The sequence below is a fragment of the Pseudorca crassidens genome, chromosome 9 (genome assembly GCF_039906515.1).
Source record: "Pseudorca crassidens isolate mPseCra1 chromosome 9, mPseCra1.hap1, whole genome shotgun sequence".
In the NCBI taxonomy this organism is placed as follows: domain Eukaryota; kingdom Metazoa; phylum Chordata; class Mammalia; order Artiodactyla; family Delphinidae; genus Pseudorca; species Pseudorca crassidens.
The window spans coordinates 95,277,099-95,291,304 of NC_090304.1; the positions used below are offsets into that span (position 1 = coordinate 95,277,099).

Sequence of the window (14,206 nt, forward strand, 5' to 3'; positions counted from 1 at the left end):
GCCCCTATGACGTCAGCCTAGCGGGGCGTGGCCTGGCAGGCGGTCGGAGGCTTCAGTCTCAGTCCCGCAGAGCGGCGACCGGAGGCAAGCATCCCGGCTCTGGCTTCTGCTCCCGCTCCGGAGGATGCGGCTCGACTAGGATGCTGCCGCGCCTGATAGTGCAGCTTCCGGCCCTCCTCAGCCTGCTCCTCGGCTTTCGCGCGCACGGTAAGGATCGGGGTCTAGCCCTGACCTCTCCGCGCCCGTCCCGCTCCCCCTCCTACCGGTCGTCACTCCTACATTAAAGTTCTGAGTCCCACGGAGAATCACGTCTGGTTTGCCCTCTATGGAGAGGGGCACCCATTATCTCCCTACTCCCCGAATCTCCCTCATTCTGGCAAGCCTGGGTCTCAGGCTCACCCGTTGTGGACATGGAAGAGACTGAGATTGACTAGGGGAGGGGGAAGTATGGATAGAGAAGTTAAATGACCCCCCCCACACACACACAAGTCACCGTCCACCCGCCTCCCTGTGCGTCATAAATTTACCCCTGGCTTTTTTGTTGTTCTAGTTCAAATGAAGAGACTGCTGGTCCCTCTGGGGAATTACTTTGATCTCAGTCTGACTCTACCTTCCCTTAGCTCTCCGATTAATCTATTTCTGCCCCGTGCCATGTCACCCTATCTCAGCACTTTTCCCCCACTATTACCTGTCACCCCCATCGGATCATCCCTTCTCCTTCTTTAGCCCCCAGTGCTCTCCCACTGCCACCTGCCTCCCTCCTCCCTACTGCTACTCCTTAGCTCACCTAACCCAGCCAGAAATCCTGGAAAGTTTCTGCAATTGAAAAGACTAAATCCTGAAGGGAGAAAATGAAAGGGCTGGCAGCCGGAGGGACCAGGAGCGGAGGCAGGGAGAGCAGGGACTGAAACTGCTTCTACATGACGCCAGAATACGAAGTAAAACATGCAGTCACCATTCACATGATAGAGAGCTGAGCTGGGGATGTGCAGCCCCAACACCACAATGACCCACTGTGTTTTTCACTTTCCGTATACTGTTTTGAAATCGAGACACAGACTTGAGGATCAAAGACAGTATAAGAAAGCAAGCAAGGGACCGGGACAGATGTGCTTTCTAAGTGAGGATGACAGTCAGAAAAAAGAAGCATTATTAGAGAGATGATGAGAAGTTGGAGAACAAGGGAAGCCTGGGAGTCGCTGTCAGATGGAGAGACATTAAGGGATCGAGGAGGAGAGAAGAGGAGCTGAATGTGGGTATTGGCCTGGACATACTTCATTGCATTCGATCGGCAAGACTCTTAAAGTAGGTGTATTTATCACATTCTTACAAATGAGAGAACAAGTTCAGGGAGGTTAAGTGATTTGTCTGAGTCACACTAGCAAGTGCTAGTTTGAGCCTCTTGAAGTTAGTTTCCCATGGTGAGAGGTGTAGCTGGCTGTGAGGGGAACACAGGAGGTGGAGAGAGGCACTGGTACTTAGTATATATCACCTTGGAGCCAAGGTGCCAGCTCTTTGTGGAAACGTCCTCAGCCCAGTCTAGACCCCGGGCTGCCTGTCCTAAGGCTGGGCATCTGGCTGCAGTAAAGCCCTCCGAGAAGTGGGGGCAAGCACTCAGCTTGGGGTTCTGTGAAGAGAAACAGGTAGATGCCAACTAGCAGGATATCTGTGTACCCAAAGAACTCCAGAGAGGGGGGCCTTGGGCTAGAGCCAGGGCTGGGACCAGGGTGGGGACCAGGTGTGGGGACGGAGAGCAGGCCTTGGGATGGGGCTGGAGCAGGGACAGGGATTGGGCAGAGCCAGGGACCAGCTCATCTGAGAGCTCACTGTGGGCACATCTTAGCCCTCAGCCCCTGCCTTCTTGCCTGGGAGGCATCACACCCACCTTGGCTCTTCTCAACCAGCACTTCTGCTTCTGATCACCTACAGCACAGGACAGTGATTTAAGGACACTATACTAGCTCTGGGATCAGACACATCTGGATTCAAAGGCCCACTCTACCGCTTACTACCCCATTGACCTTGGGCAAGTCACTTAGCCTCTCTGAACCTTCATTTCTTCTCTGGTGAAATTGGGGTAATAAATGCCTACCTTGTAGGATTACTGTGATAATTAAATGAGACAATATATGTAAAGTACTTAGCTGAGTGCTCAGCTCAAGGTAAAGTGCTCAGTAAATGGGAGCTGTTAGAATGCCTGCTACCATCACCACCATCATCTCCTCCCTGGCGGGGAGGTGGAGGGGACCTCTGCTAGCTCTGGTACTGACACTGTTCTCCCTGCGGACAGAACTGCCCAGACCTTCATCTGCGTGGTTTGAAGCAGAATTTTTCTACCACGTCCTCCACTGGACTCCCATCCCGAATCAGTCTGAAAGTACCTACTATGAAGTGGAGCTCCTGCGGTAAGCAAAAGGGAGGATGGAGAAAGGAGGGAGGTGAGGGAGGGAGTGGGTGAGTCCATCCCCTTCTACCCACGCTGGCATGGGAAGATACCTGCCTTGTTACTGAAATGACACCAGGAAGGACCCTGGCACATATCCATCAGTTGACAAGTACTGATCAAGTCTCATATGGGCAGAGTAGTGTGCTGGAAGCTCTGGGTGAGAAAGCCAAGGTATTGCCTTTATCCTCAAGATTTTTCCATGTTATTGGAAAAACAGGAAAAGCATCCGTAAGCCAGTTGGAGAACAAGGAAGCCCTAAGGACTACAGATGTAGTTGGGAGAAAGGAGGAATTGGGCTGTGTTGCAGGGAGTGGCAAGTCTTCCTGGATGAGTTGGCATTTGAGCTACTCGTATTCCAATCTAAGAGTCTTCTAGAGCGCAGAGAAATTGGTACAGAGTCCCAGAACCAAGGGAGATCCCCTTGCAACTAGATGCCCCGGACTAAAGGGAATACCCTGAGGGCTATACCGTCACGAGAGCTCTCCCCTGGCCTCTTGCTTCCCTCCTAAAGGAGTTAGGTTTGAGCACAAGTTCCTCTCCCAATGCCTACCCCGCTATCTCCCCAGGTATGGAGTAGAGCCCATCTACTGGAACCCCATCCGCAGCTGTAGCCAAACCTTGGTGCTGTCCTGTGATCTCACCATGCAGACCCTGGACCTGTATCATAGCAATGGTTACCGAGCCAGAGTCCGGGCAGTGGACGGAGGCCAGCACTCAAACTGGACCTCTCCCAACACCCGCTTCTCTGTGGATGAAGGTGCTTTTCCTCCCCGGGACCTAGAACATGGCTTTCAGGGTCCTTTCCGGCCGGAAGCTCTAGTCTAGAACTTTTCTCTCCATTCCCATAGCTCGCCTCATCTGCCTGGCTTCCTCGCCGGGGATTTAGTTGCCCAAACAAGCCTGAGTCAGGACTTTGGAGAAGGTTTAGATGAAAATAGCCAAGTTATTCAGGATTTAAAAGGGAACTGGAGTTGTTTATCCTACGGAAGAGAAGTCTTGGGGTGAGTTGGGGCAGCTGAGTCACGAGGGTCAGGTTGGTGTACTTGTAGGGTTCTGGGAGGGGAAGCAAATCCATAAGCACTCAGCATAGGGCAGCAAGCTGGAGGCAGAATTTCTATCAGGTCCTCCTCCCTTTAAGAATGAATTCCTCGGGGTCAGGGTGTGAGGCTTTGAAGCAGGGAGGTGCTATTGAAGCAAAGTTGGGAGTTTCTCTCTGCAGAGAGAAGAGAAAAGAATAAGCCCCAAATGTGATGGGATTCTTTCCTTCTGCAGATTGGGACTGACTGTGCTCTATGTGTGTGGCAAGGCTGCTCTGCAGAATTCAGAATGATGCTCTTGGAGGTCATTGTCTCCCAAATGCCTGCCCACAGGCCGGTACTCCACTGGCTGCAGAAACATCACTGAAGAGTGTGTTTAAAATAGGCATTTCCTGGGCTTCCCTGGTGGCGCAGTGGTTGAGAGTCCGCCTGCCGATGCAGGGGACACGGGTTCGTGCCCTGGTCCGGGAAGATCCCACATGCCAGGGAGTGGCTGTGCTCCGCAGCGGGAGAGGCCACAACAGTGAGAGGCCCATATACCGCAAAAAAAAATAAAAATAAAAAAAATAGACCTTTCCAGGGCCCAGCTTCCAAAATTCAGATTCACTGTGTCTTGAGTGGGTCTGGGCATCTGCGTTTTTAACATGCTCCCCAGGATATCCTTATGTTCTGCCAGGTTGAGAAACCTGTAGCCCAGGTTTTAGGGTGGGTAAAGCTTGACCCTGGAGGCCAGGTATGGATGGGGTGCCCAGGCCCTCCCCAGGCTGCACGCCTCATGGTTTTGTCTCCCGACTCAGTGACTCTGACAGTTGCCGGCGTGAAGCTAGAGGTGCACGATGGCATCATCTTTGGGGTGATCCAGCTCCCCAGGCCCAAGATGGCCCCTGCAGGCGACACATATGAAAGCATCTTCCACAACTTCCGGGAGTATGAGATTGAGGTTCGCAAGGTACCAGGACGATATAAGGTATGGGATTCCCCAAGGCCAGGCTTCCCTTGTGTACCCCTGGGGAACTTTTCCAGCAGCGTCGAGAGAGCTTGTGGGGCAAGTGGGGGTAGCCAAGATGGCCTGAGCCCTTAAACCTGTGCTTCTGCCAGATGGCAGGGACGACAGTGCCCGCTAGGTGTCAGGCAGCGCAGGAGATGTTATAACTATTGCTTCCAACCCCCTTGCAGGTGGGGATTTTATTCCATGTTATAGATGGCAAAATGAAGCTCTCAGAGGCTATGAAAATGCCCAAGCACACTCCCATAAATGGGAGATCTGGAATCTGCAAAATCCATCCTCTTTCCTTTCAACCACAGTTGATTCTAGCCTCTTCTGGGATGGTCCTCAGTATCTATAAAATACTTCCTTTTTGCTTTTTTTTTCTTTAACATCTTTATTGGAGTATAATTGCTTTACAATGTTGTGTTAGTTTCTGCTGTATAACAAAGTGAATCAGCTATACGTATACATATATCCCCACATCCCCTCCCTCTTGCGTCTCCCTCCCACCCTCCCTATCCCTCCCCTCTAGGTGGTCACAAAGCACCGAGCTGATCTCCGTGCTATGCCGCTGCTTCCCACTAGCTATCTATTTTACATTTGGTAGTGCTTATATGTCAATGCCACTCTCTTACTTCGTCCTAGCTTACCCTTCCCCCTCCCCGTGTCCTCAAGTCCCTTCTCTACGTCTGCGTCTTTATTCCTGTCCTACCCCTAGGTTCTTCAGAACCATTTTTTTTTTAGATTCCACATATATGTGTTAGCATACAGTATTTGTTTTTCTCTTTCTGACTTACTTCACTCTGTATGACAGACTCTAGGTCCATCCACCTCACTACAAATAACTCATTTCGTTTCTTTTTATTGCTGAGTAATATCCCATTGTATATATGTGCCACATCTTCTTTATCCATTCATCTGTTGATGGACACTTAGGTTGCTTCCATGTCCTGGCTATTGTAAATAGTGCTGCAATGAACATTGTGGTACATGACTCTTTTTGAATTATGGTTTTCTCAGGGTATATGCCCAGTAGTGGGATTGCTGGGTCATATGGTAGTTCATTTTTTAATGTTTTAAGGAACCTCCATACTGTTCTCCATAGTGGCTGTGTCAACTTACATTCCCACCAACAGTGTAAGAGGGTTCCCTTTTCTCCACACCCTCTCCAGCATTTATTGTTTGTAGATTTTTTAATGATGGCCGTTGTGACCTGTGTGAGGTGATACCTCATTGTGGTTTTGATTTGCATTTCTCTAATGATTAGTGATGTTGAGCATCCTTTCATGTTTGTTGGCAATCTGTATGTCTTCTTTGGAGAAACGTCTACTTAGGTCTTCTGCCCATTTTTGGATTGGGTTGTTTGTTTTTTGATATTGAGCTGCATGAGCTGCTTGTATATTTTGGAGATTAATCCTTTGTCAGTTGCTTCATTTGCAAATATTTTCTCCCATTCTGAGGGTTGTCTTTTCGCCTTGTTTATGGCTTCCTTTGCTCCTTTTTGTTTTTAATACAAACTAAATCATGGTAATCACAGAGATCTTGGGCTGCCTCGATAATGCAGGGTTTTTTATCTTAGAAAAAGACCACTAAAGGGGGTTGGCCTTCAGTGCTTTAGAGCATCTCTAAAGCCCCTTCGGCTCTCAGCTTGCATATGGCATGGAACAAGGATATCGTGTTTACTGCTCTGATTGTTTTCGTTTCAGTCCCATGACAAGATAAAACATGAAAACTTTAACCTCCCAGTCCCGAGAGGGGTGGGAGAGTTCTGTGTCAGGGTGAAACCATCTGTCAGCTCCCGAGTGAACAAGGAGGTCTGGTCCAAGGAGGAGTGCATCGTGCTCACCCCGCAGTGTGAGTTGGTCAGGGCTGCTGTCTGGGCAGAAGGGAGGCAGGAAGGGCCTCTCACTTCTGAAAAGCATTCCACTGAGGGCTGCCGATGTGGGGAACTGTGCTAGGTGCCCCCCAACTGCGACACAGCTCTCCATCCTCACACAGCTCTATGAAAGAGCTCCTATTGTCCCCATTTTAGAGATGCAGAAACTGAGGCTCAGTACCTATAAGCAACTTCCAGGGTGTGGCCACAAAGCCAGGTCTCCCAGCTCTGCGGGTGCTTCCACTGGAGCCCAGCTGCACTCCCAGGAGCCCTTCTGCAGCACTCCTCAGCCAGCTGTGGTGGTTCCTGTTTGTTACATTCCTCCGCTGTCTTTTCTTAGAGCTGGGGGCACCAAGGGCTTCTCCGAACTTCCCCTCCTCCCCCTCAGAGGAAAGCAGAACTGAGCTGACTCCTCCCCACAGCTGCAAAAGTCAGCAAATACTGTGCCAGGCTCTCAGCCCGGTGCTGGAAAGGGGAGGGAGGGAAGGGAAAATGGCATGTGAAGGCTGTGGTTCTGCCCACAAGGATCTTACAGTCTGGCTGGGAAGACAGGGTGTGCCCAGAGCAGGCTGTAACTAGCTACTCAGGACAACATATGTCAAGTGCCCAGCGAATCATGCCAACAGTCAGTGCGCTGGGAGTGCCCGGTCCAGTGTGGGCAGCGTCCAGCAATGACCAGAGGGACTCCTTACTTTTCTGCAGTACATTTCAGTTTATGGCAGACACGCACAAACTCATTGTCATTTCAGCCTCACTCTGCCTTACTGAAGCAGAGGAAGGCACCATCTGTGTGCCAGGCGGCCTTAAGAGCTTTTCAACATCCACTCACTGATATAGAAATAGTTTTGTATACAGGTCTAGGTTCAAATCTCAGCGTCGTCACTTATGAAATATATGACCTTGGGCAACTTGCTTAACCCCTCTGGGCCTCAGGATGCTAACCTATAAAAATAGGGAAGATAATAGTATTCACCTCCTAAGGTGGCTATAAGAATCAGGTGACATAGTACAGTAGTCCCCCCCCCCTTATCTGAAGGGCATACGTTCCAACACCCCCAGTGGATGCCTTGAAAGCATGTATATATACTATGCTTTTTCTCTATACATACATACCTATGACAAAGTTTAGTCTATAAATTAAACAAAAATTTAAGAGAATGCCCAAATTGACACCATCACTACTCTTGCACTTTGGGGCCATTATTGAGTAAAATAAGGGTTACTTGAACAAAAGCACGGGATACCACAACAGTCCATCTGATAACTGAGGCAGCCACTAAGTGACTCACGGGTGGGATCTGCTGGACAGAGGGATGATTCATGTCCCGGGCCAGACAGAGTGGAGCAGTGTGAGATATCATCATGCTACTCAGAACGGCACACGATTTAACTGATGCATTGTTTATTTCTGGAAATCTTCCATTTAACGTTTTTGGACCACATTTGAACACAGGTTAACTGAAACCACGAAAAGCAAAACCACAGATAAGGGGGGATATTATAAAGGGCTTGGTTCATGGTAAGTGCTGTGTGCTTCACAGCCATCTATGAGGTAGGCACTATTATTTTGCCCATTTCGTAGACGGTAAAACTAAGGCTCAGATAGGCTAACTAATTTGTCCACAGCCTCACAGCTAGTAAGTGGTAGAGCTGGGATTTGAACCCAGGTCTGGCTGCTCCCAAAGCCTCCCTTCTTACCTGCTGTACCATCCTGCCCCACCACTATGTATGCCTTCATGTGAGTTTTGTGCAGAGAGCTGGAGGCCATGTGTCTAGTGAGGGAATCCTTCAGGGCAGAGGTTGGAGGACCAGGCAGGGACTCCCAAGAATCCTGGCGTGGCCTCCAGAGTTGTGGCCTATAGGTAACCTGGGGGGGGGGTGTGTGGGGGGGTCACTCGGCCCCTCACCGAGAGGCTCCTGAGAGGGGCCATGGGATCCTCGGGGACTGCCCCTCCATATCCCATGGCACCAGGCTATAAACCCATCGCTCTGGGCCCACAGATTTCACCGTGACCAACCTCAGCATCTTCTTCACCTTTGTCCTGCTGCTCTGTGGAGCCCTGGTCTTCTTCCTGGCCCTCCAGCTGTATGTGCAGCGCCGGGGGAAGCTGCCCACCGTCCTGGTGAGTCTCACGGGGAGGCCACTGCCCCATCCTTCCCGGCCCCACCAGGACTCCGGGAGGCAGGGAGAACCCTCCCAGGCAGGCCGTGTACCCTCAGCCCTGACATTATCAGAGGCACCTTCATCAAGCACCATGGGGGCGGAGGGAGGGCTTGAATGCCAAGCCCAGCACGGAGAATGTTGCCTTATAGTGGCCCAGATAAGACACAGTAATTCCAACCCACCATGCGCCATTTTGTTACTGTTTGCCAATAATTGGCCACAGACCAGCCCCTGTGCATTAGTACCTCAGAGTCAGGTAGTTATAGCCTCACTTTACAACTGAGGAAACTGAGGCATAGAGAGATTGTTACGTGCAGAGGGTCCCACAGCCAGGAAGAGTCAGGGCCGGAGCCCAGCCTTTCCCATCCCTAGAGGCTGGCGATGGGTGCTCTGGAACAGGCAGACAAAGGGCTGCTGTCAGTGTGGGAGAGAGCAGAGCGGAGAGGTGATGCTGAGAGGCGAGCATCTCCGGACCTTCCCACAGCCTATCCTCTTGCTACACAGTGCTGACAAACACCGCATTTGTAGTCAGCCGGCCTCCAAAGTTCAGCTTGCCACATTGAGCAGCATTTCCAGACCACAGCCCGTCTCTGGCCTGGGATTCAGACTGGACCAAAGGTGGTCCCCACAGCTGACCTTACTGTGATGGTCGAGGGCTCAGCTGTAAGGGTGGGCTCCTTCAGGGAGACCAGGGCCCAGGGAAGCTCACAGCTGGAAGGGGACCCTCCACAAGGATCCCAGGATCTCTAGGAAAAATAAGGAGAGAGACAGAGGCCCTCTGAAATTATTTTGAGTAAGAACTCTGGGATGGGGATGGAGGGGAGAGAAGAGGGGTGGGGCTGCCTGGTGAGTGCACCAAGGAACCTGCCCTCAGGGATGGGTAACTAGACAGCAGAGTGGTAGGAAAGGACCACTGGATGGGAGAGTCTTAGTTGGGCTTGGGAAAAGGCATCTAGTAAGAGAGAGGTAGCTGTTGAGTTACAGTTACCAAGCAAATACAACATGCAAAATGTTGTACGGAAGCAGCTGAGTAATGTGGCCACTGGTCCCAAGGGGCTTGATTACGTCTGGTGGGGCAGCCAACGAATCAACGATTACGTTTAATGCAAAACAGTGAAATGGACATAGATGCAAAAATGCCAAAGGAGATGACAAGCAACCTCTGTTTTTGTTGTTCTTTCTGAACATTTGGATCACAGAATTGACTTGTCCTCGTGAGTTTTTTCGTCCTCAAGATAAGTACAGCCCAGTTTCCTTCCTCTAACGATCACAGCCGTTACTAACTTTATAAATAACATGCACTTGCTTGTTCTCATTCATTAGCTGCTTTGATCTGATCTTCAATGATTATCAAAGTAAGCATTGTTAAACAAGTGGGGATTACAAATCAGGACAGTTGAGTACCAATTCCAGATCTATTTGTTCTTTGCTGCTGTGTGACACTGGGCAAGTCATTTAACTTCTCTGAGGTTCAGTTTTCTCCTCTAGGAAATAGAGATAATAATACTTCTTTAGAGAATTATTAGAGAGTAAAATTCAGTTCACCAAGTGTTTATTGAGTGCTTTCTCTGTACCAGGCACTGTTCTAAGTATTTTACATGCATGAACCACAACTTGAGAAGGCAATACTGTCATTACTTCCATTTTGCATAGGAGGAACTAAAGCACAGAGAGGATAAATGATTTGGCCAAGGTGACACAGCTGATAAGAGGCAGACCTGGGATTTGAACCCATGAAGTCTGGCTCCAGAATACACATCCTTAGTCACCAAGCCACATGATATCAATAGGGATACAACCAATAAGAGTTGCATTAGAGTCATCACATACAAAAGGAACAAGGGCAGATGTGCAACAGTGAGTCAGTAAGTCAGTCAACAAACCTTTGGAGTGCCTACTATGTGCCAGCTCAGTTTAAGCTCTGGGAACAGAGTGGCCCATAAGAACAGACGACTCCTGCCCTCAAGGAGTTTCTATTCTCTTGGGGTTGGAGATCGTGTGTGTGTGTGTGTGTGTGTGTGTGTGTGTGTGTGTGTGCGCATGTGGGGGCACAGAAAACAAAAAAATAACTCCAGGAACTAAGTGCTAGGAAAAAATAAACTGGGTTAATGGGAAGAGAGTGTCTGGAGCACTGCTTTAGCAAGGGTGATTGGGAAAGTTTCTCTGAGGAGATGACATCTGAATTGAGACCTGAACGATAAGGAGGATACAGCCATACAAAGTGCTAGGAGAAGAGTATTCCAACCAGGAGTAGCCTGTGCAAAGGCCCTGAGACAGCACTGTCCAGAGCAAAAGGAACACCAGTGCGGCTGGGGCACAAGAGCAAGGGGGAGAGAGGTTAAGTGACTTCCCTGGGCCTCTGGGCAATTAATGGGGAACGAGGCCCCCTCAGCTGCTAGCTCTGCTTGTTTCACTGCCCCACGCTGCAGCCAGGCTGCGTTTATGTGAGTCACTCAGGGAGTGAAGAAATTAACTCGGTGTCTCACATCCAGCGTTGTAAGAGATGAAATGAATAACATGGGATAGGATAGGACAGGACAATACAATAGATCACAGTGCACAGGTAGTAACGATAAGTATTATTTTGTGAAATTGGTTTCAATCATATATGAGTTGTATATTTATGGGCTATTTACATACAGGTTATTGTGTAACATATTTCTTACTTGGGGTCATAGTGGAAAAAAGTCTGAAACACATTTCTAAATCTCAGTGGGTCCAGCCTGCTTTCGGGTTTGAAAAGCACTGCTGATAGAGCCTCCCGAGAATGTTCACTTTTCCCTGCAGCCTCCCATTCTGCCTGTCATTCTGTCCGAACTCCGAGAATACGGGCTTCTTAGGTATCTGGCCTGAGTCAAACTGAGAATTGCATGAGGAGGAAAACTCAATTCTGAACCAAAACCGAAAGGACAAGTGGCAGTGTACTCCAGGCTCTGCACGGCCCCTCTGTTGGAGCAGTACCTCCTGAACCCCTGGCCTCCCCTGGCCACACTGGGGCGGGTTCCTGCAGGTGACCCTCCCACCCCTCACTCTACCCTCTCCTCCCCAGGTCTTCAAGAAGCCCAGTCCCTTCAGCCTCATCAGCCAGCTTTCCTGCCCAGAGACCCAAGACACCATTCACCCCCTCGATGAGCAGGCCTTCCCCAAGGTGTCCCCAGAGCTGAGGAACTCGGAGCTGCACGGCAGCACGGACAGTGGCTTCAGCAGTGCCAAGCCATCCCTGCAGACTGATGAGCCCCAGTTCCACCTCCCTGCCCCCCACCCCCAGGCTGGGGGTACTTTGGGAAAGGGGGTGCCCCGGTTGCCGGAGGACAGCTGCAGTAGCGGCGGCAGCAAAAGTACAGACAGCGGGATCTGCCTGCAGGAGCCCAGCCTGAGTCCTGGCACGGAGCCCAGCTGGGAGCCGCAGGCGGGGAGCGACAGCCGGGACCAGCTTGACAGTGGCATTGGCCTGATCCAGAACCCTGAGGGGGAGCCTGAGGATGTTCAGGGTGGCTCAGCTTTGGGCCATGTGAGTCCCCTGGGACCGGAGGTGGCTGCGGGAGAAGACCCAGCTGCGGGGGCCTTCCAGGGCTACCTGAAGCAGACCCGGTGCCCGGAGGAGAGGGCAGCCGAGGCGGGCGGCCTGGAAGAAGAGTCCTCCTCAACAGATGGCCTTGGCCCCAAATTCAAGACATGCGTGGACGCTGAGGTGGACTGGCCTCTACCAGCCCTGGCCAAGGGCTATTTGAAACAGGACCCCCCAGAAATGACTCTCACTCCCTCAGGGGCCCCAGCTGGACAGTGGAACCCACCAACTGAGGATTGGTCACTCCTGGGCTTGACCCGCTGTGGTGACCTTGGAGCATCTGACTGGAGCTTTGCCCACGACCTTGCCCCTCTGGACTGTGTGGCAGCCCCAGGCGGTCTCCTGGGCAGCTTTGACTCAGACCTGGTCGCCCTGCCACTCATCTCCAGCCTGCACTCAAGTGAGTGACTCGGGCCAGAGGGCTGCTTTTGGTTTCCGCTGCACCCTGCCTGGACCCAGAGGGGCCCCAGGGGATGAAAGTGAAACACGAGGCCAGTCTGGGCACTTTTCTGCAAGCGTAGTGAGGCCAGCGCCAGGCCTGGTAAGTGTCCAGGGCAGGAGGACACTCAGCTAGCACAGGGTACATGTGTGGCATTGGCCTCCTCTGCAGACGGGGCCCTGCAGACTCTGGCGGAACTGAGAAGGGCAGGACAGAGATCTCCACCTCCTTGGGATGCTTCCCATATTGTAAAGGACTGCTTGCTCAGGGGAATCATGGGGCCTTTTGGAGTTGTGGTGAGGCCACCAGGCTGAAGTCAGCTCAGAGAGCCAGGCCGCCCTGCTGAGGCCAGCCATGTGTCAGGGCCTCCAGCAGGATAGAGGGCCGAGAGGATGGAGGCTTCAGGGCCTCGCTGCAGGGGCCATTTCTAGGAGGTAAAAGAGGGAGCAGGGGTCAAAGGGAGCTGAGATGCAGAAGGGGGCTTCTGGCTCAGAATCCAGTGCTCTGGGGATGGCTTGTGTCCATCTGCAGACAGCACCCTCTTTCAAGCAACTAGAGCAGCATCCCCCTGGGGCACTTGGAGTGGCCAAGCCATGCACTACCCTCACCCTGCTGCCCACACCATCTTGCTGACAGTACCAGCGAAAGCATGGGTGTTTGTACTGGTCAAAACTCAGGCCTTCAGGTGGCCTCTAGGCTTGGACGCCACCTTATCTGCCCAAGAGGGTCAGGGTTAGGACCTGCACTGTGTTTGCTGCTGACATCCAGCTATAGGACAGGACACTGGGGTAGGGTCTCTGTTCAATGATCAGCTGTGCGACCTTGGGCCAGCCACTTCTCAGAGGGCCTCAGTTATTCCATCTGTGATGTAAAGAATCTCTAGGGGACCCTTCTAGATGATGGATGGATGATAGCCAAGCTGGCTTCTGGGGTGACATCTCCAACCCCAACTGACCCTGGGTAGGGAGGAAGCCACGCCTTCACAGAGCTGGCTTCTTTCCCATGCCGCAGGCTAACTGATGTAGCAAGAGTGCATGGCATTGTGCTGAGAGAACAATCAGACCCTGGGCCCAGAGAGGGGGCAGGTGTGGGCCCCGCTTCCCCACAGTCAGTTTAGAATCTGTCTGCAAAGCCATTTTACAATCCGTGGGCAGGGAACCTGGGAGGGGTGATAGGCCTGGGGCGTGCCCACCGCCCAAGTCATCCTCGGCCCTGTGTTTTCCGTGGCATTCTGGGAATAGACATCAGGCCCAGGGAATCCAGCCAGAGCCCCTTCCACTCTGCCAGGAAGCTCGTAGGCGCCAGTCCGATAATAACTCCCTCTAGAAACAGGCTTGAAGGAGGGGTTTCTCAGCGTTTCCTTGGAAGGTTTATTTATTTATTTTGTTCATTTATTTATTGAAGAAGCAGCAAGATACAGGGAAAGAGTTCTGGGTATTTCGATAGCCTAGGAGTTCTCATTCTGATTTCACTGTTTCTAGCCGTGTGACCGTGGGAAAGCCACTTTTCCTCATCTGTGAAACCAGAAAACGTTGTCTGACTTGTTTCATTCATAAGGGTGTGAGGTTCCACTGACGACGAGGATGTGAATGTGCCTTGAACGCAGGCTCTGTAAATGAGTGACATGTGTTCTTTCTTCCAATAAATTGTCAGAACCACAGGAATCTTGGGAAACCAATCAGATTTCT

General features: G+C 51.3%; 1 protein-coding gene across 3 annotated transcripts; it reads left to right on the forward strand.

The window, feature by feature from the left end:
• The first annotated feature begins 52 nt into the window (after positions 1 to 52).
• IL10RA (interleukin 10 receptor subunit alpha) lies at positions 53 to 14,176 on the forward strand. Of its 3 annotated transcripts, none has more exons than XM_067751164.1 (7): positions 53 to 207; positions 2,291 to 2,405; positions 3,013 to 3,203; positions 4,281 to 4,450; positions 6,178 to 6,325; positions 8,349 to 8,470; positions 11,561 to 14,176. In XM_067751164.1, the coding sequence occupies exons 1-7, from the start codon at positions 141 to 143 to the stop codon at positions 12,485 to 12,487; spliced, it is 1,740 nt and encodes a 579-aa protein (XP_067607265.1). In that variant the 5' UTR covers positions 53 to 140; the 3' UTR covers positions 12,488 to 14,176. The 3 variants fall into 3 exon arrangements, with proteins under 3 accessions (XP_067607265.1, XP_067607266.1, XP_067607264.1); XM_067751165.1 differs by lacking the exon at positions 53 to 207 and adding an exon at positions 732 to 1,305; XM_067751163.1 differs by lacking the exon at positions 53 to 207 and having other exon boundaries at positions 732 to 2,405.
• Positions 14,177 to 14,206: the final 30 nt, after the last annotated feature.

Bases quoted from the DNA above. Each gene is read 5' to 3' on its own strand.
- IL10RA (XM_067751163.1), top strand. From the start codon at position 2,179: ATGGGAGCTGTTAGAATGCCTGCTACCATCACCACCATCATCTCCTCC. The intron at 3,204-4,280 runs GTGCTTTTCCTC...CTCCCGACTCAG, and splicing joins CCGCTTCTCTGTGGATGAAG to TGACTCTGACAGTTGCCGGC. The intron at 8,471-11,560 runs GTGAGTCTCACG...TCTCCTCCCCAG, and splicing joins GGAAGCTGCCCACCGTCCTG to GTCTTCAAGAAGCCCAGTCC.